Source organism: Parus major, chromosome 24, assembly GCF_001522545.3.
Source record: "Parus major isolate Abel chromosome 24, Parus_major1.1, whole genome shotgun sequence".
Taxonomy (NCBI): domain Eukaryota; kingdom Metazoa; phylum Chordata; class Aves; order Passeriformes; family Paridae; genus Parus; species Parus major.
In genome coordinates this window covers 1,479,667-1,502,354 of record NC_031792.1, presented here as the reverse complement: position 1 = coordinate 1,502,354, position 22,688 = coordinate 1,479,667, and the positions used below count along the sequence as shown (strand labels likewise).

Here is a 22,688-nt window from a genome sequence, read left to right as displayed (position 1 = left end):
GGGGAGGAATGTCCCGTGCTATTAGTGCAGCAGTGGGATGAGGAATGTCGCAGCCCTTAGGGCAGCACAGCTGGCACGGGTGGAGGAAAAGCCCGCACTGCCTTTGGGGAGTGTTGAAAGCAGCAAACGCTGGAGCCGCAGTGCTGGGACAGGCCCTAAAAACCAGGGCAGTGAGCTTGGGAATGAATAATTTCCCAATTTGTTCCATCTCCATGCCTGGATTTGCTGTTTCTATGGAAACTGAAGAGCCCCGAGTTGTGTGGATGATAAAAACACCCCAAATCCCCACACCAAACCCAAGTCCCCAAGACATTCTCTCAGCTGTTCATTTGCCTTCGGTTGGAACTAGTATTTTTGGCCTATTGATATTCCATACAAAGGTATCAGGAAGGAGGACTTGGTCTTTTATGACAGCCTTTGAGAGCCTTAGTTCATTGATGACATAGAATAAAAGGCATTTCCTTCTCTTTTGTGCACATATTTGCATTTTTCAGGACTGGATCTAACCCATACAATAGCTTTTGTGGTACAGTTTAAAATTAAATTTCTCCTGGAATTTAATATCTCCAATCTTAGAGCATCTGTGACTACTTTTAAAGTAATGGCTTAGATAATTTTGCTCCAATTTTAAAGGAACTGGAACTCCAGTAAGAATGAACTCTCTCCCCTTAGATAATTATCTTTTAATGTTATTTTTAGTCTGAGTTTTATTCATAGAATATCATATCCATAAGATAATGAAAATGAAAATTTTACCATGACATAATTAAGTAAACATCTCAATAACATTTTCCTAACATGTTGTCAACTCTGTTTCTTAATGTTTAGATAATCAGGCTAATAACATAATTACCTATGAAATAACTGATAATTAAATGAAGTGGGCCATGGAAGCTTATTAAAAGTTGTTTCTACTTTGAGGAATTAGTTAGTTTTTTGTTCTTTCAGCAGTTTGATTTCTTATGCTGATATTCTAACTTCCTATTTGGATTATGTATATGAGATTTAAGTCCTTTCCTCTCTACAAAACAGAAGATAGAAAAAGAAAGAAAATAAAGAAAAAAGAGGAAAAAAACCCAAGTCAGAGGCAAACTCTACATAACATCACATATCAAATCTTAAGTCGCATATCATAAAACAACATATCATAATGCAATCACATCATATAGCATAACATTAACATCAGTTTAGATCTTGCAATGGTTTATTTCACTGTAATGAACAAAGATATAATTCCCCTACAGAAGTGAAACAGCCTAGGGAAAATACAGTTTTATTCTCTATTCTTTGGAGAGAGAGAGAGAGAGAAATGCTCTTTGCAGCCATTTGTTGTGTTGGTGTTACTCATTTTAGAGCCTTTATGCATTTTGGTGTTTTTAGTTTTTCTAACAGCTTAGCTGGGATTTAGTTCCTTCATGTAGGAAAAGTTAATTTTTTATTTACGTAATTCAATTTTACACAGGTTTTACAGACTGTGTGCAACTTTGATCGGCTAGTAATATTTTTGCTTCTTATTGGTTAAAAGGTGTTTTGTGTGTACATGCTAAAACTCTTTCTTATTTAGATGTTTACATACCTTTTTTATTGATTCTGATGGGACAGATCTCTTGTTTCTCATAGGTGAAACCAGAATAATTTGCTGTGTTAACTGGCTTTTCCTTCCTAAGGTTGTTTTTGCATGGAAATTTAGAAGTTGCTATTTGGAGTAGCAGGTCTTAAACCATATTATATAAAAACTTTCTTTTATAATATCTCTATCTGTCTGCAACATTTTTACTCATTTTTGTGCTGCGTTTAGTGGTGACTCATTTGAGTGTTGTTACTCGTTTTAGTGCCTGGTCTCTCAGATTGCACTCATTTCTGACTCGTGCTTTGAGGCGGACAAATTCAAAGCGTCAAACGCATTCCAAGGATTTCGCTTAGAAAGTGAAACCTGGCTTCCAGGGAAATGATTAAAGAGTTGTTTAAAGCTTTAATTAATTGAACCGCCCGGGCCGGGGCCGCTCCCTCGCGCCGCTCCTGGTGCTGTCAGCGTGCCCGGCCCGGGCTCCGGAGGCGCTGCCAGCCCTGAGGGGAGCGGCTGGCCCTTGTGTCTCGTCCCTTGTTCCTTCTTTCTCGTCCCTTGTTCCTTCTTTCTCGTCCCTTGTCTCTTGTTTCTCTCCCCTTTTCGCTCGTTTCTCGCCCCTTGTCCCTTTTCCCTTGTCCCCACCGTCGCGGCCTCTCCAGGCCCGGGCCCGCCCCGGGCTCGCGTGAAGGGGAAGCCGCGAGGCCGGGGGTCCCTCCTGGACGCCGTGGTGCCCTCAGGCTCTGGGAGCATCGGGAAGGGCTAAACCTCCTCGGATATCGAATTTAGGCTGGCCCGGGACTCCCCGCCATCCCCCCGCCGTCTCCAGCTCCTCTGAGGGGTTGTGCCAGGAGCGCCCTTGCAGGCGAACCAGCTGCAGGTTTTACACGTTTTTATTTAAACACGCTGCCAGCATGAGCGCTCAGCAAACACCGCGTGCTTTCCTTGAGGCAGCCATGGCGTGCAACTCGAAAAAGGCAGATAAGAATAGAAATAAAAGCAAAAAGATGGAGGTGAGCAGTGCTGTGTGGGGAAGGACCCCCCTATAACATGTCCTCTAGACTGAAGGAGCAGAGATCCACGGCACTTTAGGGAGGTTTGGGGAAACATAAACGACTTTTTACTGTGCAGAAATCATGGTTCCTCTGGGGGCTTGAAGCCAAATAAAATTGGGTAAGCACTGGGAGATATTTATGCAGAACTTCTCGAGAGTGAGCTTCTGAAGTACACCAGCTTTCACTGAGGTGTATATGCAACATATGTGCATATATATAAATAAATGTGTTTACACACAGAGATCTCAGTCTTCCCACCTACTCCCCAAGATGCTCACGATGCTGTGAAACCACTTGCGTTTTCTCCAAAAACACCCCCAAGATCTTTTTAAACCTCTTCCTTCTCTCAGCTAAGCTCTGTGCAAAGTTTGTTTTAAATCTTAGAAGCTGTGTTTTTCCTAATGTGCTCTTTTGTTAGAATGAAGCTTCAGAAAATCCTCAGTTGTCTGACAAAACAGATTTGGCTCCTTCTGACGACTTGCAGTCCCTTTCCAAGACTGAATCATTGGAAAAGGTTTTAAATGGTGATGTATTAAATTAAGTACGGAATGACCTAATTTCATGCTGAGATTATTCCAGATGTTTAAATAAAATCTTTATTTTTTTCTCTCTTAACAGAGGTGAACAAAGAAATGAATAACTTGTTAACAAAATATGCTGATGTTATAAGGCAAGTTAATTTTGTACTATTTGCACGGCAATTCTAAAATTGTCTAGCTAAGATGGATGGGTGGCTGCAGTTTAGGGAAATTAACAGTGCTACTGCCAAACACAGATCTTGAAAGAAAAACACTGTTTTTTATTACAACAGAGGATTAATTTGGTCAGAAACTGGGTATTGATATACAACCCATTTTTAATAAAAACATAAAAGTAGTGAGAAAGTTAACAGCATTAGCACTGATTTTAACTACAGATTTTTTCACTTTAGTGCAAGAACAACATTGGATTCTTCTTATGTCCAGGAACTTGATGAGATCTTAAACGAAGCCAGGGCCACAGAGAACCACTTAAAGCAGAAAAGAGAGAAACTGAAACAGAGATTCGCTCTCATTGCCAATACTTTGTAAAGCTAAATGGAGTTACAGAAGTGCAGAGCCAAAGTCGTGTTTGTGCATGAAAACAAACTGTGAAGAGTGTTGTGATGTCTGTTTCTTGTATAAATATTTCTGTCAGTTCAGGAAACTGCCAACAAGTTTAGCAGCTACTTACTGTTTAAATACATAGTGTAGTGGTGGTTAATAAAAACAACTCTGAATATCTGTTTTAAATCCTGTAACTCAAGGGACTATGACATTAAGCCGTGTAAACCCATTAAACATAGCAAAAAAACATTTCTGTGAAACACAGATATTTATGATGTAAGTGGAAAATGACCTCAGAGTATTTCATGTTAACCACTTCCTGGTTATGTTTTGGTTTTTTTCTTCCTTGCTACTTTAAAAAATGTTTTTTGATAACATCTTAGTAGAATATACTTGCAATGTTATTTTCGTTTGGCCTCAGAATGAAAACAGGTTGAAAAGATCAGTTTAGAAATAAGAGAATTCTATAAAGAACTTTGAGACATTTAATTTCAAATGCATTGTAGTACTGGCACATGTGTTACTTTTCAAGGCCATGTTGATATAAAACGTAATCAAAGCTTTGCTGTTGATGCCAATAAATAAATAGATAATGTCAACATGATCTGGAAGTACAATGTTATTTTGTTACTGGGCTACATGAGTTGTTTGCTGATCCTCAGTTTTTCTGAGAACACTGAGCCCTTTTCCTTTCTTGTCATCCGACTCTGTTAAAAATAAAAAAAGATGAAGCATGAAATGTACAAAGGATCACTTGTACAAAGCGTGGGGCTCGTAATAAAGTGCTGGAACAAGATATATTTCCATCTTTACCCCAGTGGTGTGCAGTGATTTCCTCTTGAAATCCTCTCAGACCTAATCCTCCCTCCTTTCCCCCTTCCCTGAGCTCAAAGCCGAATGTGCTACGTGTCACAGCGACACGATTTAAAGCAAAGAATGAGAGGAACTGGACATGTAGGGTGAGATTTAGATCCCTAAAGATGCAGATATGTCCTTAGCAGGATTTTCAAAGTGCCTAAGCATGGTGTAAGCGCCTTACATGCTTAGGAATTTTGGAAAATCCCGTAAGGTGCCTATCTGCATCTTTAGCATCTAAAGGCTTTCCAAAGTCTCACCACTGCTCTGGCATCATATTTAGCAGTCTCCTGTTTTTCCCCTGATATTCTCACGCTTCTCTGTTTATAGAGAGAAATGTGGGAGAAAAAGAGAAGATCTAGGAACAGACATTTTCTAAAATGCTGTGCTGGGTGTTTGTAAAATCCACACTCATCCATAGTGATGGCACAACCCAGAGTTTCCAAATGATGTCTGCCAAGGGCCTGAACTCAGACATTTATCCACAGTTATTTATGAGTAATAAAGGAAAGGTACACAAATTTAATTACTGAGGAACATCTACCCTAAAATGAATTAAATATCTGTTTTATAGAGTTTAGGCTTGAAATGGTGAGTTCAAAAAGTTTAAAACTTCCACTGAAAATAAGTCAGCCTCTCCTCTTGCGACGGATATTTCAGCAATAATAATATAAATTTCATATAATAATATTTCAGCAATGGAAATATATTAATCACACATTTATCTCTCCCTGTTTAAAGGCAGTTTTCCGTAATTGTTGTGCTGGCCAGAAATACAGAGCACTTTTCTCCTGGCTGCTCTTTAGTGCTCCAGTCAGTATCTCAATATATGGACACACTCATTACACACGATTTTCCTTCTAAACCATTGAAAAATTAAAATTTATCGCTTTCCTATTTGACTACAACTCATCCACCCCACGACTGATGCTGCTGATTGCCCCTCTTACAGATTTCAGTGTTTATTGGGAGAAGCAAAAGAAGTTTTCTCTTCTTTTCTGACACTAAAGGCTCCTTCATGCTGTCCCTGAGCTCCTCATGAAACCCACCTGGCACCCATCCCATCCCTATCCGCTTTCCAGTTTTACTGCAGGAGGTTTGGACAGAAAATTAATTGGCTTTAAAGCAGCTAAATCTGATCAGCAAAGCTCAGCTGGTAACTACGTTTTCTTTTAAGCTTCTCCCCTCCTCGTTTAAGCTCCAGCCTATAAATTAACAAGCACGTCTAAGATGACAGATCAGTAACAGAATATAAATGGATTTTTTTTAAAAATCTGGAAGCATCTTAGACGAAGTTCCGACCCTCTTGGAGTCAAGGGCATCTTGACACTGAGCCTTTGCATTTCTGAGCTTGCTGTGAATTTCTTCACAGGCTGGAAAGTGTAAGTGATGAAAAACCCAGTTCCTCTCATTGCTCTTCTGTTATCTAAAAGCTAAAAATGGGAAATAACAGATAATGCATTTAGATAATCAGTGAATTTCCTGAGAAAAGGCTAATTTTGACTGTTTACTTAAAATGAAACTGCCTTTTAGGATAAATGTGGGTCAGAATAGAACAAGACCAAATCTAGTAAGGATTAGAGGTGTTTAAGGCTCAGGACATTCTGTCCAGAACTAATCAAAATTCAGTTTTGCTAATGGCAGAAGGTTTGACCTTTGAATTGTCTTTGAAGGTGGCACTGGAAAAGAACAGAATGGGCATTTTGCATCATGAGGGGAACAGCCAGAAAAAAAAAAAAAAAGGAGGGCAAAGATTTAGGCTCAGTCAGCCTAAATAGCCTGAAAAAGCCTAAGAAATTTCTTAACTATGACATGGATAATATTTTTTTTTTTTTTTTTTAAAAAAATCCTTAATGAGAATATTTGGCTTAATATGGAAAAATTACCAGTGGGTACGGCTTGGGACAAGGTCATTGACACCATTGTGTATGATGGTATAGAAAATAAGAGCAATCAGTAAGTAGGGACAAACAAATTATTTAAGAAGTCAATGAATATTATTTTTCTTCTTCATAGATCAGCCTATGTAATATTTTATAGTGATTTACTACCAGCTTTGTTTATTCCACATTATCTCAAATTATTTAGAAAAAGGACTTCAGAGGATATAACCCATTTTTTTTTTAAAGAGTAGCAAACTAGAAGTCATAAATGCATCAATAACATACATGAAAAATTCACTGTAATCTCAAGAAGATGAACGGCCGAGTGGAAATCAAGATTTCCAGAGACCGGAAATATTAAAGAGCTGTGAAAAGATGGGAAAAGGCTGAAGCACTTGGGTTAGTTGAAAGAAAGCACAATTCAAGGGAGGGCATAATAAGAGAGGAGTTCTAGAAATGCTGGAAGGAAGAAATCAGCTTAATTAGCAGCAGTTTTTGGATGAGAATTAATCCGTGTGCGGAGCGGGCTCCCTGCAGTGCTGTGCCCGCTGCCCTGCTCCCTCTCCAGGCACAGCGCAGCTTTTATGAGCTGCTTAATGACCCGAAATCGATGTTTTCAGCACCATTCCAGAGCGCTGACAGCTCGCTGCTGGCATTCCGAAGGGAAGGGTGTGTCCTCTGTCCAGCTCTGCTGGGAACAGCACGGCCCATCCTGCTGGATTTTGGGGGTGGAATCTGCCGAGACAACCAATATTCCCGAAACCCCGCGATCCATTAAGGTGCAAAACTCCTCCTCAGGTTTTGAATCAAAACTATTCTTCACCCCAAGTATTTTCTGGGAGATGAACACGAGGTGACGGGGATTTCTGGCTGCTGTGATCACAGATCCACATCCTGTTCTCGCTCATGTTGCCGTGGCTGGAGCGCATTTCGCAGGCTGGGGCAGCTCACCTGGGCCAGGTGAGCGCTGGGGACCGGCCGGAGCCGCCCCGGGCCGCGGAGCGCAGCGCGGGCAGAGCGGGCAGGACGGGCCGGGCGCTGCTGCGGGCACGGCTCTTATTGTGAAAGGATGATGAGAGACAGCGCTCACCTCTGCCGACCATCGCTGCCTCCTCTGCTCGCTGCCCTGACACCGCTACCTCCGCCCGGCCGCTCCGAGCCGATGCCTTCTGCCCGCCGCAATATGTTCGCCAAAATCCTTTTGTCCGCCGCCAGCCTCCTGCTCGCTCACCTGCTGCATTTCCTCTGGTCTTTGATGCAGTTCATTCCAGGTAAAACGCGTTAAAAACGATCCCTTTCATCCCGTCCCCTCGGAAAGGGGCTGCTGCCTCTGACACGGGTCGGCAGAACAATTCCTATTGTCGGGAATTCGCAACGGAGCGATCTGAAGCCTTTGTTAGATGGCAGAAAGCGTTGTTTGTTGAATGGATAAACGGGAGAGGCAAGGATTACAGCAGATACAGATGGTCTAGAGCTGGAAAAGCAGCACTCAGCTGATTCTCTGTGCGAGGGAGCCAGCTGGAAGTGGGCAGGGAGAGGATTCTTCGGAGCCGCATCGGTGCCGAGGCTTTAACCCGAACATGCGAGTGGTGAACTGCCCCAAAGGATTTTGCATCACAGCCTGACTCTGCGCTTTGTGCCATCATTGCACAGCTTCAGCTGCTTTTTGTTGGGGTTTTTTCGTTTCTTTGTTTTATTTGTTTGCCTGTTTTCAGAAATTAGGAGCCAATAAAAATCATGGCAAACCTCACGGGAATTTCAGCTTTTTGATGGTAGTGGTGTTTTTGTGCCCTTTAAATTCAGAGGTAAATTGCTTCCGAGGTATCCAAAGAGCTGAAAAAATCTCAAATCTGCCTTGTTGTGCCACCAGAAGACCCCAAAGTGTAGACTCTGTTTCTGCTGGGGAATCAACAGCTATTTCATATTCTGGAGTTCACTCTCACCTTTCTCGTTTCCTCCCTTTGAGCTTTCCCCTGCTCTTTCTCTCCATTTATTTTTCCCCTGGTGTTTTCTGTCGTTTCTTTCCTGTTTTCCTGTGCTCCCCTGGCTGTTAGCGAGGAATTGGGTGCCTGAGCCCCTGGCCATGGGGAACCAAGCGGCTGCATGGAACAAGGAGCCCAGCACGGGCGCTTCCCGGCACTCCCAAGGCAAGTGCTGCACTTTCCCTTCAGAAATCCCTGTGGGATCTCAGGGCTCCAAGCCCGGGGAAGGCTGGAGTCCAGAGGACACAAATCCACAGCTCTGGTTTGGGCTGGGGGTCGGGGGAATCTGCTTTGCTTCCGTGTTGTGCCAATCTGTGTTTTATAGGGAACAAAACGCAGCCTGTGCTAGAGGATTATTCCCGGTTTGAATGATCCTCAGGGAAGACAGAATTCTTGCCCCACTCTCCCTCCTTAAAGAATATAATGAACATTGTATTTGCTAAATTTTGCCTTTAATTCTGGATGTCCTTCTGAGTAAAAAAATTAGAATGAGCATGGAGCGGTGGTTCCTGAGCCTTGGGTTTGAACCTGTAGGTTAAAATCAAAATGGCTTTGTCCTGTCCCATGTGATCCCAGTGTTAGAAAATGACTCCCATGGTTCTGCCACCCACCATTAAGGATTTCACGTCCCACCCACTGGTGTTGAAGTGCAGTTTAATGTCTGATTCACGGAGACTGCACCCACAGCAGCCTTCTCTTTGAGAGCCTGGTCCTTCATCCCACCATTTCTGGATATAAACAATCAACAAATAATCAATGCTGGGCTGTCAGTTTGTGCTGGGCAGTGAAATCATGGCAGGGAAACAGGAGCTGAACAAAGGGATAACTCTACAGTGACTGCCTGCTGTGTTAGAAAAGATCGGTGGAAAGTTACAGCTCCGTGTTTGGCACTGCCTCTGCTCGGATATGACACAGACCTTACGGCTGTGTTTGAAAGTCTGAGGTAGGATGGAAACTACGGTGGAGAAATGAGGCTTTTGAGAGGGCAGGTTGTGATCTTGTGCCGATTTCCAGATGTTCAAGCACACACAGAGAGCCCCAGTGGGACTGTATGGCTTTAAGTGTGGGTTCGAGTTCTCCCATCTCAGAGCGTGGCCAGAACAGAAGGAGTAATGCTATTTACATATCGTTTAACATTAAAAACCAGTCTGTCTTCTGCCTTCATCAGAAAGCGATTGGTCCCTTCTTGGGGAGCTGGATGTTACAACATTTTAATTTATGACTGAGCTTTCCCCTGAAGGTGAAACGCCTTTTTTGGAATTACTCAGGAACAGTGTTGAGGTGGAGTTTTCTGCATTCCACGTTCTCCGTGCATTCAAAGTGCAGTTAACAGTTATTACTCAGATCTGTTTTTGTTTAATAGGGAAGATATGTAGGATTCCTTTTTTTTTTTTTTCTTCTTGCATGCCTTCCCTCCCCCTAGCTATTGAGAATTGTGTGCAATGACTTGTCTTGTTTCTGGAAGCTTCTGTTCTGGCTCACCTTAGTGTTGGGATTTGTTCCCATTTTGTGCTCATTTCTGCCTGCCAGGATCTTCAGCTCATTTGTGTGATGAAAAAAAATAATCCATTCCTTTGTGTGCTTCTTTCTCCCTCTCTGGCCTGGGTTTGGGGCATTCCCTTAAATATTCCAGTTGTTTATAGTCCATTCTATTGAAACTCCACTTCATAGGGGATGCCTTGGAATGAATTCTAAGGAGATGAATTCTAACTAGATCAGATTTCACGGATTACTGAGATGATCACGTGAATGGTTATCACAGGACAAGGAAAATAAAAAGAACTTGGCTTACTTAGCTTAGGAAGTGATATCATTCCTCACCCTAAATACAACACAAAGATGAAAAAACTACCAAAACCACACACCAGAGCTGCCAGAAAAACAAGAATAATGCCCTTTGGTAAATTAAAGCATTTTCCTGATCATCTGGACAAGGAACAGTTACCCAAAGAGGGAATAAATGCCTGTAGACATAATAATTTTCAAGACAGAGTTCTCATATATAAGAATTCTGGTGACAGCAGTCGGGAGGGATGGATTCAGGAGGTCTTTCCCAGCCCTGGTCAGGCTGTTTTGTGGAATCATTCCAAAATTTCCATTTACAGCGCTCTCCAGGAAGTTTCAATGTAGTGCCCATCCTGAGTCATGCCAGCTTTGTTTCTGCTTGGATGCAAAATATCTCCTTACAGATGTGTTCCTCTCATTCTTTAAGGCATATTTTGCACCTTAGCAAACCCAATCTGCATTTCTGCAAACCCTTCAGAGATCTAAAGGAGGATTTGAGGATTGGCAGATTGGAGAGTTACACTGGAATCTTGCATTTTACCTTCCTGCAATCCTAACGTCCAACCTGTGGGTGTTTTTGTGTGGAGAAACAAGCTCAGAAGGGTTCTGCCTGCCAGCTCAGCTCTTTTGCAGATATTCTGGCTGAAGCAGCAGATTTCCTCTGGAGATGCTGAGCAAAGGGTTTCAGAGGAGGGAAACCGGGCAGCAGCTACACTTGGGCACTTAGATTAAAGGATGTAGGCCAGAAGCAGCGGTGCTGAGGGACAAAAAATCAGCTTGAATTCAGTAACAGCCTGGACTCCACTCAGTGTGTGGTGCCTGCACCAGCCCTGGGTGATGGAGTTCTGGCTGCCATGTGTCCTTTTTGAGCAGAATTTCACTCCCAGCTCAGTGCTCAGCAGCTCCAGGCTGCTTCCACACTCCGAGGGCTCGGGAGAGCAGCAAAGCGGCCGCACTGAGGGCAGCATGGGCAGGTGCCAGCCTGGGCAGGGAGGCACCCCCGGGTAAATCCACCTCTGCAGCTAAATGGATTGCTAAAACAATCCTTGTGTTGATGAGGCTTTGCAAACCAGGCTATGGGAGCCAAACACTGGCATCACCGGGAGCTCACAGCATTCCAATCACTGCGCGCTCTCCTGGAGCTTTTGTTCTCCACCCAGGACTGGGAATGGGGTTATTGCAGCCAAACCGGAGGCTCCATCACAAATCATCCTTCTCTGCTTATTTCCCTGCCAAATAAAACCTGTAGATGGACTTTGGCTCAGTTTCGTTTGTGTTCTTCCATTTTTTTAGGATCACAGTTTGTTGTTGTTTTTTTTCTTTTCTCATTTATGAAATTAAATCTAAATATAAATGTCTTTGATTAAAGGAAAAGTTACCATCTTTTTCTATCATCCTGCATTCTGTTACCTCCTTTGGGCTGCAGAACCGGTGTCTCTTGTGGATTAACTAGAGCAGAGTAAAATCCACAGGATTTTCAGCTCCCTGTGTATGTACCTTGGGTTTTGTGGCCTTACCTTGAGTATCCACCACAACTTGGCTGCTTGCAGGTGCTGAATGCTCTTCTCCCTGGCAGCCAATCTCAAGATCCAGCATTTGTCACTTTATTCCAGTGAAAAATCTCAATTCCCTGCTTTTTGGTCTCCGTGCTCTCTTTGCAGGTTTTAAGAATTACCTGCCCAGCCCATCCAAGGAGCAAATCCTCTGCCACAGACCCAGGGGGCTGCAATGCATCTCCCCCTTAGTGCAGAACATGGAGGAGACCCCTGAGCCCATCCCAGCCAAGATCAAAGGACACATTCCCAAATGGATTAATGGAAATCTGCTGAGGAATGGTCCTGGCAAGTTTGAGTTTGGCAATGACAAGTAAGTCTCCATTAAATTCATTTTTTAAATGGTTCTGGCCTGATCTCTGCTTAAACCTGAAGGGGAAACCCCCCCTCATCGCTATTTAGAGCATCTTTTAGTTTCTTTTTGCGTAAGGGAAGGAAGAAATATTGATGTCACTCTTCTGAGAGCAGTTTCCCCCTCCTTTGGGAGCTCCCACTTCCTGCAAGAGGAGCTGAAGGGTGAAGTCACCCAGGCTGAGTCAGGGGGGCTCTCACCCCGTCACCGTGGTGGGATGGGGACTAAAACATCCCCAGCTTTGGTCCTCTATCCTCTATCCTAACCCATCCCCGAGCACTCTGACATCCAGGGCAGGAATTTGGAGAGTTGGTTGCACCAAATGGTGTGAGCTGCTTTAGAAGCAAATCCACCTAGTTTTAAAAATAATCTATTAAAATATTCCCAGAAGTCACTTAGTCCCTGTGGCTTGGAATGTGCCATTCTAGTAACTGAAAATTCAGCTGATGGCAGCAACTGGCCAAAGCTGATCCCACATTCCCAGAGTCAGAGCATCAGGTGTCCTGGGAGTCTGACAAATTCCTGGGTTTGGAGACAGTAGCATCCTGCAAGAAGCTGACAGCTCGAGCCCTCTGGGTGTGCAGTAATAATTGATAATGTTGTACAGAACAGCACAAACTCTATTCCCTGTGCAGGAGTGGCTGTGTAGATTATTTCCCAAAAAACCTTCAAGACATCACATCCCACAGCTGCAAATACTCTTGTTTTGTTTTGTTTTTTGTTTGATTCAGGTGTTTTCCCAAACAAATCCTGGTTAACAGTTCAGGGGATCTGGGAATCAGCTTTTACAAACATCAATAAACCTCACAGAGCATCGTATAATGCCCTTAATCTCCTTTTTTCCTCTCTCCTGGAAGGTTTAACCACTGGTTTGATGGCATGGCCCTGCTGCACCAGTTCCAGCTGGCCCATGGCAGGGTGACCTACAGGAGCAGGTTCCTGCAGAGCAGCTCCTACCTGAGGAACAGGCAGCACAATCGCATCGTGGCCTCCGAGTTCGGCACCTTGGCCATGCCAGACCCGTGCAAGAGCATCTTCGGCCGCTTCCTGTCCCGATTTGAGCCGCCACGTAAGAGTGGTTTCAGTAAAAAATGCAAAGTGTTGTGAGATTTTTCTTGGAGGAACTTGTGGTTAGGTGGAAAGGGAGGTGTGAGGAAGTCTGACAGACTTTCTGCGAGCCTGTGTTTTTCTTAGAATATGACCCAAACGCCAAAATTATGCAAATTGGTGTCAGCCTCAGCGGGGGCAGGCAGAGTTTAATGTTTTAATGCCACCTCAGCTTGCTCAATCCTGGATCTTTTTTGCAAATTTCCCAAAGAAAGTTCTCCCCTAGAGAAAAACCTGTGCAGGGCTGATAATGAGCATTACACCCTGATGTTCTACCTGAGACACAGCTTTGTCCTTGAAACGCCTTGCCTTGCTAAGCTTGTAGGGTAAGTGGGCTAATCCCTCCCTTCCTGGACTAAGGGGCAGGAGATTATTGAGTAGGGTGAGGGATGGTGCTGCACAGGAATGGAAGTTCCAGTACCTTTAGGATTCTGTGTACGTCAGGGAAGAAAGAGGCTTAAATGCAAGCAAAGTGTTCCCCAGGAAAAGCAGCGCAGGCCCCAAGTTCACAGCTCGAGAGTGACCATCCTCTGCTTCTCCTCTCCCCTCCTGCCATGGCATCTGGCCTTTCCCGAGGTGCTCACACCTTCACTCATGGTGACATCCCCCAAATCCCCACCCCAGCTCCCTCAGGACATTCCAGACCTATCCACATGCCCCATCTGCCTTTGCCCAGCTCCAGCAGTGATTTCCATCCCTGTCCTCGTCCCTGTAACCCAGCTTCACCCGCACAGTTTCCCTTTGTAGATTAGTGAGATATTTCCAATCAATCACGCAGGGATTAATGTCACTGCAAATGGGTTTATTTGTTTAAACACGTCTAACTTGCCATAATGTGACATGAGCTGCACAGAGCTGTGCACAACTCCGGGATTTCTGTTTCAGAGCCCAGCGACAACGCCAATGTGAACTATGTGCTGTACAAAGGAGATTATTACGTCAGCAGTGAGAATATCTTCATGCACAAGGTGGATCCAGAGACTCTGGAAACGAAGGAAAAGGTGTGGGCAGGTGGGCTAAGGGAGCTGGGCTAGAGATGGTGCAGAGCCACACCTTGCTGGATCAAGGGAGTTCCAATCCCAAAGGAATTTGTCTGGACCAGCAGCATCTCTCCTTTGAGTTCCTCACAGCCTGTGCAGCAGCAAGGCAGCTCTCGGGGATGGAGGTGCAGTCACTGCCCAGCTGGGAACAGCTATCATTTCTCCTCTGCTCTCCCTGCTTGCCTGGGCTTGTCTGCACCTCTCAGCAGAGCAGGAGACAACTTTTTCCTGTGTACAAGAAAAAGTGAACATTGCTTATCTCACATCTGCCTTTTCCCCGGTGCTTTGCTTTCATATCAATTCCCTTTATCTGCTTTTTACACCTCAAGCTTTGTACATTCCAAAGCTGCCCTTGATCAAAGCCTCTGTTGAAAAGGGGTGGTTCAGCTGCCACTTGATTTCCTGCCCCCTGCTAGGAAATGACCAAAACATCAGAGAAGTTTTCCCCTGTGTCCTGTGCATCCTCTCCCAGGAGCGTGGCTGGATGTGACAGGACATCAGCTACGTCTGCCTGCACCCTTAGAGGGGCTTTCGACTGGACAGCTCTGAGAAGGGCTGAGGGAGGATTCTGCCCTTCCAAAATCAGTATTTACTGCTGGGTCTGTTTGACAGCCAAAAACACCTGCTCAGAGCATCCCTCAGGCCTTGAGGGAGCCCTCCCTGCAGGATCAGCAGTGAGAACTGAATAAATTGGATGCAAAGCCACTGAGGTATTCTGAGTGATTTGCCAACTGATCTGTCTGTAAACCAGAATTCAGCCATTGAAAAGAAACATGGGGATTTTTAGGTTCAGCTCTGTTAAATCATCTTGTCATCAAATGAAATTAAATCCCCTCATGCTATTTTTATTTAGGTGCAGGCTGGTATTTTTTTTGGCTGAGTGAAGAAATGGTAGGGGTGGTTTCACATTTAAACTCTCCAGCTGGAGATGCCTTAACAGGACCTGGTTTTCTGAGCTTCCAGTGACAAAACTCTTGGTGATTGTTTTGGGGCAGTTTCTGTCTCTTCACACATCTGCCCGTGCTTATTATGGGTAACATTCCCACTGTGTCAGCACTGGTACCATAAGGAACATCTGTCTCTTCCAAGGAATGTCTGCTGCTCTTAGTCCTGTGTTACTGATAGAGAAATATCCTTATTTTCAAAGATTTCAGGAAGACTGCAGGCAGAATGAAGGTTGGAGTTCAGACCCCACATTATTAATAACCAATAAAATCTGCTCTTCTTCCTCAGACTTCCACAAAACCCTTTGGAAAGTTCTGCACTGACTGAAAATCTTTGGCATTTGCAGGTGGACTGGAGCAAGTTTATTGCAGTGAATGGGGCCACAGCTCATCCCCACTACGAGTCTGATGGGACAACCTACAACATGGGCAATTCCTACGGGAAGCACGGTAAGGTGGGCGTGCCCAGGCTGGATTCTTGGCCAGAATTCCTCCTGGTGCAGCTTCAAGGAGCAGCTGTTGAAGAAACTCCCAAAAAGACCTGGGAATTGCTGTTTCAGGGTCAAAATATCAATGTCAGTCTGTCCCATAAAACTGGCTCCTCTCAGGATTTAGTTTCAGCTGCTTCTGACTTTGGCCTGAATATACAGTGAATTCTCCTCTTCCTCTCCCAAGCTTTGCTGGAAAACAGGAGAATGATTTTTAAAGTCCCATCCACTTTTGAAGCCTCACCTGAAGAAATTTAACCTGAAGAAATTAGTCACATGATTTTCACTTCCAATAATTGGCTTTTGATGAGCACCATAAGGGTTTTTGCAGGAGAGAACATAGAATTTATTCTGGCCACCTGGCTATCTTACAGCCAAGCTGAATTTTATGGGATATTTTTCTTCTTCTCAGAGCTCTGAGCATCTTGATAGGATCCTGTTCCTTCCACATGGCTGCTCAGAGCTGTCTCTGTCAGCTGTGTGAAATCCTTCTTTTCCAGAGGATCTGAAAACAGCCACTGCCCTTTACTGCAGTCCCTCAGGCCAGCTCCACATTTTCCCAGTTTTGACCATTTTTCATTCTTGCTGCTTTCATTTCATTTTGGCCTCAGCAGAGTCTGGCTCTGTACCACATGCCTTTCACAGCTGGACACACCAAACTCTAGATTATTATTATTATTATTATTATTATTATTATTATTATTCCAAAGCTCCATCCTTTCCTGCTCATATGCTGAGGCTCATTAAATGAGCATCACCAAGGCTCAAAGTTTTCATTTCCTGTGAGCTTGGTTTTCATCCTGCCCCTTTTATTGTAGGAGAGCACTGCAGGCAGAGCTGGCTTTCTCCCAGGCTGAGAAGATCCTTGGACTTCCTTTCAAGCTTCCTGGTTTTTTGTTTTTCTTTGGGTAGATAAATCCTCTGTAGAATGTTTTACTGCCTGTTGGGTTTCTGCTCAGTTTGGGAGAGGTGGTTCCAGATGTTCCTGGGGGACAGGAAGGAGCAGAACCTGAGTTTGGTTTGAACACCTTTTCCCCTTTCCAGGATCCAGCTACAACATCATCAGGGTCCCCCCACAGGAGTCAGGCCACGGGGACACGTTGGAGGGAGCCAAGGTGCTGTGCTCCATCCCTCCCATGGACAGGGCAAAGCCATCCTACTACCACAGCTTCGGTAAAATCCCACCCCAAACTCAGGGAATTTGGGGATGCACAAAGGGCTGTGCTGTTCTCTCTGCCCTTGAGGTGTTTTCTCTCCTCATATTTGGGTGATATTCCTTCCTTCTCTCCTCAGGGATGACGGAGAACTACATCATTTTCATCGAGCAGCCCCTCAGGCTGAACCTCTTGAAGATCATCACCTCCAAGCTCTGTGGGAAAGCCATTTTTGATGGGATAAGCTGGGAGCCTCAGCACAACACCTACTTCCACGTGGTGAACAAGCACACTGGGGAGGTGAGGGGGTCTTTGGCCCCTGCAGGAGCTCATCTGGAACTTTAGATCCCAAAAGTGCTACTTAGCAGCCATGGGGAGTTTAAAATCCAGAAGTTACTGCAATAAAGACTGCAAAGCAGGAGTGTAGATCTGTTAAAAATGGGATTTCTTCGTGCATTTTCCTCTCCATTCATTCATTTCTTGCCAGCCCTAAAAGGACAGGCAGGAAGAAGCAGTTTGGAGTTCACAAGTCTTCAGCACAGGGACTGAGATGCAGGTCCCAGGTACCACAGGGCACAAAAAGGTCAGAACCTGGGAAAGACACACAGCAAGGGGCTGCTTGATATTTTGGGTTTTCTTCTTCCCACTGTGCTCCTTACTGGCTTAAAGCAGCTCTTTTGTGGGAGCACAAGGCCAGAAGGCAAAGCCCAAGGGATGAGAGGGGTTGAAATGGAGGGGGAGAGAGGAGGAAGCTCTGTGAGGTGAGGCTGGAGCTCTGCAGAGGAGCTGCAGCTGTCCTGTGGTCCCTGCAGGTGCTGCCAGGGCAGTGGTGCTCCAAACCCTTCGTGACCTTCCACCAAATCAACGCCTTTGAGGAGCGGGGCTGCGTGGTGCTGGACCTGTGCTGCCAGGACGAGGGCACCAGCCTGGCTCTGTACACGCTGCAGAACCTGAGGAGGAGCGGGGAAGGGCTGGACCAGGTGAGATCCCTGCCTTTGCTCCCCCAGCATCTGCTGCAGGAGTTGCTTTTCTGCAGCAAAGCTCGGGTTGGTATTCATTGGTTCTCAATGGAGAACATAAACAAGTCCATAAAAACTGAAATGTTCATCTCTTGATTCTTTCTCTCCTTTCAAATCCCTCTCCATGGAGCATGCCCTTGAAACTCTTCAAGCTCTGTGTGTGACACAGAGCTCCATAGCCTGGCAGAATTTATTTCTGGTTTAAAACCTTGGTTTCAATGACATTCATTTTCCTTATCCTTGTGTAATACAATTTTCCCCCAAGAAATTATGCAAAATAAGTTGTAGCATGATTTCTAAATGGAAAAAGAAAAAAAGAACCCTGTTCTTTAAGGTATTACTTCATAAAAGGAGCAGTTTTTATGAAAATCTCAGAAACACAAATACCACAGAAACCCCTACACTGTTCCCCACGGTCACCTCACAGTGACACATTCAAATAAATCATTTATTGTGTCCAGCTCTGTAAAAAGCCCCTTTTCAGGCCGTGTGAGGGGCATGGTTTTGCATAGGTCACACATGGGAAAAGTGGGGGTGCTTTCAGTTTCTGGCCCTGCAGATGTGTTTGTTGGAAGCCCAGCGTGCTGGGGAGGCTGCTGCATGTCCAGACAGGGCTCAACTTCCCCTGTCTGAGTCCTGAGCTGTCTGGAAGCGGCTCAGCTCCGACCTGAAAGGAGCACAGATGTCTCCCATCGGGTTCTGCTTTCTTTTGCCAATTTTTTGGGGGCTTTTATCAAGCATTTTTTGAACATACTCAAACACCACAGAGTGTTAATCCCAGCTTTTTTTATTTTGTCCTTCCTCTGAGCACAACCCAGGTGGAATTTGGTGTGGCTGAGGGTGCCCTGGTGTCAACACCGAGCCTGTGTTTCCAACACCCTTTTCAAGTGACAAGTGGCATCACCAGCACTCTTCACCCCTCACACACAGAGGAGTCATTTCAGAACAGAATCTCAAACTTCACAAGGCAACAAAAGCCTCAGGAGTGTGTGGGCATGGCTTGTCTCCTTTCCCCAAATTTGCTTGCTCACTAATCCTGGCAGTGTTTTGTCTGGCAGAGTTCCTCAGCTAGGCTATGAACCAGAAAAGTTTTGAAAACCTGGTTTCAGGATTAACACATGTGATTCAAATGAAGTTTCACAACTGAACTGGTGAGTTGCAGGTTGAAGTAACTGAAAGACACCAAAATAGGGTTTTTATCTGTTTTATTTATATGGGAATATGATGGGTTATAAAGTTGGCTTGAGCAGAGCTTTAGTGGCAGTGGTGGAATTCTCCCTCTCAAGGTGCTGAGTTTGCCACACTGGGGGCTGCACTTTGCTCCCCAGGTAAATCCATCATCATTCCCTGGACTTCCAGCCATGAATCCACGTGGACCTGAGCGTGGAAGAGGGAATCCTGCAGGGTAACTCTGGGCACTGAAGAGCACTGAGTGCTCTCCTGCTCCACAGAGTGATGTGAAGCAACACAAACCTGTTCTAACTAAATAAAACATAGTGTGCTGTCTGTCCCACTGCTGGATTAGGCGATAATGGGCTGATTTGCATAACCAACAGCATTAATTACTCTGAGGGCAGTGCTGACCCTTTTAATTCTTGTGGTTTTGGTTTCTGCTGTAAATTACTGGAACGTGCAGGGAACTTCTTCTTTCCGTTCCGTGCTTTACCTTACCAGAACTTGGTCAAACACATAAGGAAAAGAAAAAGAATTCAGGGGTGTCTAAAACTTCAGAATTGCTCCCCAGAAGTGCATTTAGTCTGAAGTGTGTGTCCTCTGCCCATCACCATCACGTTCTGTCTCTGTGACAGGTTTATGCCTCCGTTCCCAGAGCTTTCCCTCGCCGCTTTGTTCTCCCTCTGGACGTGGATTCAGACACACCTGTGGGGAAAAACCTCAACCCACTGCCTTACACCCAGGCAAAGGCAGTGAAAGGTGCAGATGGCAAGGTGTGTATCAAACCACAAATGCATTTATGCAGCAGCTCCTGCCCTGTGCCTCAGAGCTTTAACCACTTTTACTGGTGCAGCGGCTGGTGGGATCAGCTCTCCTGCCCTGTCCGAGCTGAACCAAGCCTGCTGTCATTTCTGCACGTTTCTCCCAGGTCTGGTGCACACACGAAAATCTGCACCCTGAAGGCTTTGAGAAGGTTGGGGGCCTGGAGTTCCCCCAGATCAATTACACTCGCTGCAATGGCAGGAGGTACCGCTACTTCTACGGGTGTGGATTCGGCCACTTGGTTGGAGATTCCTTGATCAAGGTTGATGTGGAGACCAAGAATTTCAAGGTGAGGTGAAGCCAGCTCATCGAGCCCTTCCACTGAACTGGGTTTGCAGGTGTGTCATTTACTGGGGGCTTTAGGGCTTTGCCCAAGTGGGTTTGGGATGAGATTCCCAATTTCATCCCTCACCTGGCACTTTATGGACATGGCAGAGTCACCAAACAGGAGAGGATGGAATCACACTCCTGAAATGAAAAATAACAATAAATAATTAAAATGTTGAAGTTTCTTGGAGCACAGAGTATTTCCAGGTGCCTTTGTGAGGAGCACTTGTAACTCTGCTCACTGTAGTAGACAAGTATTAATGAACTGAAACTCATCCATATGTCCCTGAAACTCATCCATACGTTCCTGTCCTTGCTAGATTTGGCAGGAGGAGGGATCCTACCCATCAGAGCCTGTGTTTGTGCCAGTGCCTAATGCCACGGCAGAGGACAGCGGGGTCATCTTGTCTGTGGTGGTCTCCCCCACTGAGGTAACTTGCTGGCAGCAGTTTGTCCAAGTCACACAGCATTAATTCACTTTCTAAACCTCAAAAGCGAGTTGAGGCTTGCTGGGAGGTCGTTCCTTGCCCCCCAGAGTGCCTGGCTGTGTCATGGCCAAGCACAGGCAGTGCAAGCTGGAGTTTTCCTCAGAATGTCGGTGTTTCCTGATGGATCCTGCGGCTCTCAGTGCTCCTGCCCTGCAGGTTTGGTGCTTTGTGTGCAAACACAGTGGAAAAGGGTTCAGCCTGGACACTCACTCTGCCTTTCTCCTGCAGAACCAAAGTGCTTTCCTGCTCGTGCTGGATGCAGAGACCTTCCAGGAGCTGGGGCGAGCAGAAGTCGAGGTGCCAATGCCTTACGGGTTCCACGGCATCTTCACTGCCCACTGAGGAGCTCCTGGGCACCTCCTGGGACTCAGGGCCCAGCCAGGCTCAGAAAAAACCTCTGCTGCTTTCACCTCCCACCTTCCCATCACATCTGGGACGAAGGAACTGCTTTTTCTCCACCATAACCTGTATTCCTAACAAAATACAGCCGAGGAAGGCAGAAGCCCCTTTGCTCCCACAGCCCACTGCTTTATCTCCATGTTTTTTACTATCTTGCTAGACCAGCCATAGCAGCAGCTCACAAAGGATGCCAGGTTTAGGCTTGCAAGGGAGAAAATGGGAGCTGAAGTGATCAACCCCTTCCTTTGGCAGCAGTGTGCTCTGAGGGGAAGAGAACATCGACGCTCAGGGCTGTGACTTTGGCTGAAACACGTAAAGCAGAAGAGAGGAATAAAACCCAACAGGTGACAGATGGGCCCAGTGGAGGGGAGGAAATCCCCCCTGCATCAAGGTTGCCTTCGCTGGACTCCAGAGGGTAGATGCAGACACTCACAGAAGCTGTGCTTGTGCTTTTTTCTGTCCCTTAGCAGTGCCCTCAAATAAAACCTTGGGAAGTTTTTTCCTTTCTTTCCCTGCCCTCACAAAATCTTGTAGATGTGGGGGACACATCTCCAGAGCAGGATACAGCTCTGCTGGCTGACTCTTCCTGCCCTCCTCCCAGTTCAAGCAGTAGGAAACACCTGTAGGAGACCCAGGAGCTGCAGTGTGGCCTTGGTGTCCCCTGGGGTTAAGCAGAGCATCACAAACCCCAGCCCTCAGTGACACCCAGGCTCCTCCAGCTGCTGAATTCTGTGTAGGTGGGTGAAAAGTGAAGTCTTCCAGTTCTATTTTTAAATTGTGAGAAGCCTGAAGGGTTATTTGAATGATTTCACCCTTGAGGCTTTACCTCCTCCGACCTTCCTTCACCTTCCCTACAGGTGTTGGGAAAGGAAAAAGGATTTTACCTCAGGGCCGCTGCTCTGGGGGAGGCAGAGGAGGCTCAGCCAGAGCTGGTGGAAGCCACTAGATGGCAAACAGCTCCCGTTCCTGCCGTTCCTGCCGTTCCAGCCCTGCCCTGCAGCCTCCTGCCTCTCTGCTGCCTCCGGGTCATTGTCACATCCCCGCAATGTCACCCCTGTCCCCAGCCAGGCGCACCCGCAGGACGGGCACCAGAACGATGCTAAGAAATGTTTAATGGGCCTCACGCACCATTGGTTCTCTTTTATTTTCTTTAAATTTTATTTATTTATTCTCGTTGAGGTGGGAAACGAAAAGGGGTGAGAGGCTCGGGTGCGACCTTGCGGGAATTCCAGCCAGGCCGTGCTGTGTCCCCAAAAATGCCGTGTTTAAATCTCTGCTTCCCCAGCACACAGCCCCTGCCTGGCTGGGCACACGGGCTGTGCTCGCCCACCTCAGCAGCTGCTCTGGAGCCTGCTCCTCTCCCAGAGATCCGAGACTTGGAGATTTCCCACCCTGACAACCGGACAGATTCCGCAGGAATTCCCAGGAATTAAGGGAATGTACATTCAAACCCTTGCAGCGCTGAGAAATCCAGGTTCTCCCCGTTCTCCCAAAGCTTCCCGACAAACACCACACTAAGGATTCCTCTGCTTGAACTCTGTGAATGTTATTGCCGGGGTGCATTCCTTCAGCTCTGTCCACAACCATCCCGGGGGGGATTGGAGCATCCCGGG

General features: G+C 45.8%; 2 protein-coding genes across 3 annotated transcripts; both read left to right on the top strand.

Annotated features, from left to right (window-relative positions):
* The first annotated feature begins 6 nt into the window (after nt 1-6).
* On the top strand, nt 7-4,500 carry TEX12 (testis expressed 12). Its single transcript, XM_015649785.3, has 4 exons — nt 7-2,577; nt 3,038-3,143; nt 3,238-3,289; nt 3,551-4,500. The coding sequence occupies exons 1-4, from the start codon at nt 2,479-2,481 to the stop codon at nt 3,687-3,689; spliced, it is 396 nt and encodes a 131-aa protein (XP_015505271.1). The 5' UTR covers nt 7-2,478; the 3' UTR covers nt 3,690-4,500.
* A 2,504-nt stretch (nt 4,501-7,004) lies between these two features.
* On the top strand, nt 7,005-21,582 carry BCO2 (beta-carotene oxygenase 2). Of its 2 annotated transcripts, XM_015649778.3 has the most exons (13): nt 7,005-7,713; nt 8,497-8,589; nt 11,871-12,075; nt 12,972-13,183; nt 14,107-14,222; nt 15,553-15,655; nt 16,738-16,866; nt 16,987-17,147; nt 17,660-17,827; nt 19,675-19,812; nt 19,968-20,150; nt 20,509-20,619; nt 20,905-21,582. In XM_015649778.3, exons 1-13 carry the CDS (start codon nt 7,512-7,514, stop codon nt 21,016-21,018), a joined length of 1,935 nt encoding a protein of 644 aa, XP_015505264.1. In that variant the 5' UTR covers nt 7,005-7,511; the 3' UTR covers nt 21,019-21,582. The 2 variants fall into 2 exon arrangements, with proteins under 2 accessions (XP_015505264.1, XP_015505265.1); XM_015649779.3 differs by lacking the exon at nt 8,497-8,589 and having other exon boundaries at nt 7,008-7,713.
* Nucleotides 21,583-22,688: the final 1,106 nt, after the last annotated feature.

Excerpts from the sequence above, each read along its gene's own strand:
- BCO2 (XM_015649778.3), top strand. The coding sequence starts at position 7,512 with ATGATGAGAGACAGCGCTCACCTCTGCCGACCATCGCTGCCTCCTCTG. Across the intron at positions 16,867-16,986 it reads ATCCTACTACCACAGCTTCG|GGATGACGGAGAACTACATC; the intron begins GTAAAATCCCAC and ends TTCTCTCCTCAG. Across the intron at positions 19,813-19,967 it reads TGAAAGGTGCAGATGGCAAG|GTCTGGTGCACACACGAAAA; the intron begins GTGTGTATCAAA and ends CGTTTCTCCCAG.
- TEX12 (XM_015649785.3), top strand. The coding sequence starts at position 2,479 with ATGAGCGCTCAGCAAACACCGCGTGCTTTCCTTGAGGCAGCCATGGCG. Across the intron at positions 2,578-3,037 it reads ATAAAAGCAAAAAGATGGAG|AATGAAGCTTCAGAAAATCC; the intron begins GTGAGCAGTGCT and ends CTCTTTTGTTAG. Across the intron at positions 3,290-3,550 it reads AAATATGCTGATGTTATAAG|TGCAAGAACAACATTGGATT; the intron begins GCAAGTTAATTT and ends TTTTCACTTTAG.